Source organism: Triticum dicoccoides, chromosome 1B (genome assembly GCF_002162155.2).
Source record: "Triticum dicoccoides isolate Atlit2015 ecotype Zavitan chromosome 1B, WEW_v2.0, whole genome shotgun sequence".
Taxonomy (NCBI): domain Eukaryota; kingdom Viridiplantae; phylum Streptophyta; class Magnoliopsida; order Poales; family Poaceae; genus Triticum; species Triticum dicoccoides.
In genome coordinates, this window is record NC_041381.1 from 162,855,205 (window position 1) to 162,859,090 (window position 3,886).

Genomic DNA, 3,886 nt, shown 5'->3' on the forward strand with positions numbered 1-3,886 from the left:
GGGTGCCGGTCGTCGACGTGGTCCGCTCCCACTTCACCTCTTCTCCGACTTGGTGGCTCCTCGATCGATCTGGTCGTTCTGGCCGCTGGCTGCTTTGTCGGCGGTCAGAGTTTGTCAATCGGCACATCGTTGGCAGCCATGGAGGACCCATGGGGCGTCTTGTTCCCTGGGCGGCGGCCCAAGTGGTGGGAGCGTGGTGGCTGGTGTTTTGACGTTCTGTGGCGGTGAAGGCGGAGTATGCTTGCCAGGGTGACGGAGGCGGCGCCCGTGGACGTCGCCATTTTCCTGAAGTCTCCGTTGTGGTTACTCCTTTCCCGTCGCCGTGCTTCGCATAAAAATCTGGACCATTGGATCGGGTGGTGGCGGCGCTTCGGTGTCGTGTCCTTCCTGAAGGCACCATCTTGGAGCTCACGGTTTGTCGACATTCAACTTCACCTCTTCATGGTTTCTCCGGGAAGGGCTCCGGCGGCTCCTTAGTGATGCTCACTGTCAATCTGTAGTCTGCTTCGAGTTGTGTGGGGTGTTGTTGTTGAGATTCTTTGGCACCTATGTATCTGGCCTTGGGTGAGTGTGGGTGTGGGTGTGTTGTGTTGTGGTTTGTATCAATTGGTATGTTGGTTGTTGCTTTATATCTAAAGCGGGGCGAAAGCCTTTTCCGGTAAAGGGAATCAGGAATCTAAACGTCAGTCTCTATTATTTGTAGAAGAAGAAGAAGAAGCACAAGCAGGGGCAGGAGCACGAGAAACACCCTGCTGGGAGCCTTCCTGAGGGCCCCCTTATCGAGATTCTGTCCCGGGTGCCTTACAAGTCACTCTGCCGCTTCAAGTGCGTGTCCAAGCCGTGGCTTGCCCTCTGCTCCGACCCCGACATCCGCAAGAGGTCACCCCAGACCATGGCAGGTTTCTTCCTCCGCAACTATGGCATGCGCCCCTGTTTCATTAACTTGTCCGGAAGAGGCCAACCCCTGGTCGACCCTTTTCTCTCTTTCTTGCGCGAGAGCTTTAAACTTCTCATCCCCCAGCATTGCTGCGGTGGCCTTGTTCTCTGCAAATACTGGGAATCATATTGTTTTGAGGAAGATGAGTACAATCTTGTCGTGTGCAATCCTGCGACCAAGAAGTGGGCCGAGCTGCCTCCTAATCCTATACAATTGCAAGATGAAGACGAAGAAGAAGTCGAAGAATATTTGTGTTTCGATCCAGCCGTCCCCTCCCGTTTCATGGTATTCACACACACTTGGGATTTCACAGAAGTGATAATCTACTCATCAGACACTGGACGATGGACTACGGTGGAGAGTGGTTGGATTGATAAGACTCCTATTGGTCTTCCTGTGTTCCTGAATGGTACTTTGCATTTGATGACCACTGAATATTCAATAATCACAGTAGACACAGAGGGGAAGGTTTGGGGGCAAATTGATATTCCAGGCAACATGCGAGACAGCTCTGATTATCCGTTCATTGGACAGTCTCAGGGACGATTGTATGCTTGGTGTATAAATGATAATGTTGATGTTTGCCAACTTTTAGTTTGGGCTCTTGAGGATTATGGTGGTGCAAAGTGGGCCTTGAAGGATACTGTTAACATTTCAGAACTGTTTGGAAGGGATCGTTACAAATATGTGGAGCCCTTAGCAATCCATCCAGATTGTGATTTGATTTTCCTTACCGACCGGAGGGGGAAGGCTATCTCATATGATATGGACAGCAAGAAAGTGCATGTTATCGGCACTCACGAAACATTCTATGGTGCTATACCTTATGTTCCATGTTTTGCGGAATGGCCGTCAGATGGTCACTGACCTTGGTGGAACTATATATTGTCTTCATAGAATTCAGCCATGGAGAATATGCAACACCTAGCAACAGCTTTCAGTGGCTAATGCTTAGTTGTATGAATGAGTCTAGGTATTTGATATATCGGCTGCCTCTAGTGCTAATCATTATGGTCACCTGTTAGCTCTTGGTATGGGGTAACTGTGAGGGTATATTATCTATTTTTGAAATTGGTTGGATTTTCACCTCTTTATTTTCCGTTTAAGATTGGAGATGCTTATCTCTTGTTGCAACTTGCAAGTACATTTATCTTTTATGGACAACTTGTTACCCTTCAGTTCTGAATATTGATATCGCCTTGTTCTTATGCACATGTTAAAGACTGGAGATGCCTATCTCTTGTACGTTTATTATTCTTCCATTTTATTTCACTTCATTAGGGGAAGAGGATTTTTCGAGGGGAGGAGAATAACATGACCCTCTCTGTGTGACCATTCTCCTATTTGAATTCTGACTATGCTGTCTGACTAAATCTATTTTTGAGCATCTTGCGATTTTGTTTACTGTGATGTTAGTTTACAGATTTTTCTCATCTTTTTCCAAAATTGTGCAGTGAGTTCCTAAACATGCAAATTGAATTATTTGCATATTGTCTGAGATTATAACTGTTTGTCCAAGAAGACGACATTTTCCTTCAGTGAAATGTGATCACCAAAGGTTTTGATCAGTCAAGGCATGCATTTTCCCATCATAAACCTGAGCATTGCGATTGTCAAGTCTTGGTTCCAGCGACAGTTTTCTTTACCTGTATATATAAGCGTGAGCCTGAGAGACTATCTAGAGGATGGCCACTGACAGAGAAAATAAGCCAAGAACTATATAGTCACCAAGGTGTCTCTTTCTTGTTTTCAAGCCCAAAACGCCGTTGCATCCCGAACTCCCGGTTCCTTCCAATCAGATACCAGTGAGGATTACAACATGGAAAGCCTCTAAGTATTGTCCATAATTAAGCGGAAACTATATCTTTCTTTGGCAGAGAAATAACAGAGTAGTATTGATCCAGTTAACAAACATCAAAACATAGATGAAACTATTTTGACATCTCCTAATAAGGAATTAAAGAGCAGGGGCGCCTTGCTTTACTAACCGGAAGCATTCTAAGGAAACAAAATAACCAGAGCCAATTGCCTGGTAAGCCTGGAGAAATGCAATGGACTACCAAGGCAAAATAAATAAACAAAGTGATGCTACTTTTGCATCTCCTCCATATAAAGCAAGCACATAGGCATTCATAAAACAACAGAACCACCTGATACTGTCACAAAGTCTGGAAACCAGGCAAGTACCCATTGCAACTAAAATATCTACTAATGTTAAAGATCTACTCCCTCCGTTCTAAAATAGATGACTCAACTTTATACTAACTTCAATACAAAGTTGAGTCATCTATTTTGAAACGGAGGGAGTAGAAACCATGAACTGTTACCATTGCCAAAATACTAGGCATCACTCTGCCGAGGGCATGGCAATCAGCTTCATCACAACAAAAGGGCAGCTCACATACACATGCTGGAAGCTGTCAGTGGCCACAACTGCCCTCCAGTTTGCAGGGGAGCTGAGGAAATCAAAGCATGCCTTCTTCAGCCCAACACAGTGGTGCTGATCAGCGAGAGCCAGGATGGTTGCAACTATGCCCACATCGATGTACTCACATAGCTTTTCCTCGCAAACCAGCTTCAGCCTCTCCATGTTATACCTGTCTGCCGCGACAAGTAGATGCTGGAACACGGTATCTTCATCTTCTTCTTTTGTCTCTAGTAACTTGTCGGTGTAGGCGAAATAGAGCAATGCATTTGAACACGGTATCCACATCGATGTACTCACATAGCTTTCCAAAACTGATGATATTCTTTGAAATACGAGAACATTTTTGAAAAAAATTGATGACTTTTTTTGAATTTGTGATTTTTTTTAATTGATGAACTTTTTTCAAATTTTATTATTTTTTTGTGAAAATGGTGAATGTTTCTAATCGACGAACTTTTTTTCTAAAATTGATGAACTTTATTTTTCAAATTGATGATTTTTTTTGAAATTCGTGAACTGTT

The 3,886-nt window shown here is 44.1% G+C and overlaps 1 protein-coding gene across 4 annotated transcripts in view; it reads left to right on the top strand.

Annotated features, from left to right (window-relative positions):
* LOC119325706 (putative F-box protein At3g10240) overlaps nucleotides 1-2,123 on the top strand; it is a 34,015-nt gene extending 31,892 nt beyond the window's left edge. For all 4 annotated transcript variants that reach the window (XM_037599435.1, XM_037599425.1, XM_037599451.1 and 1 more), the window contains one exon: nucleotides 704-2,123. In XM_037599435.1, coding sequence (XP_037455332.1) covers nucleotides 704-1,804 — 1,101 coding nt within the window. In that variant the 3' untranslated portion in view covers nucleotides 1,805-2,123. The remainder of the gene's footprint in view (nucleotides 1-703) is intronic.
* The last annotated feature ends 1,763 nt before the right edge of the window (nucleotides 2,124-3,886 follow it).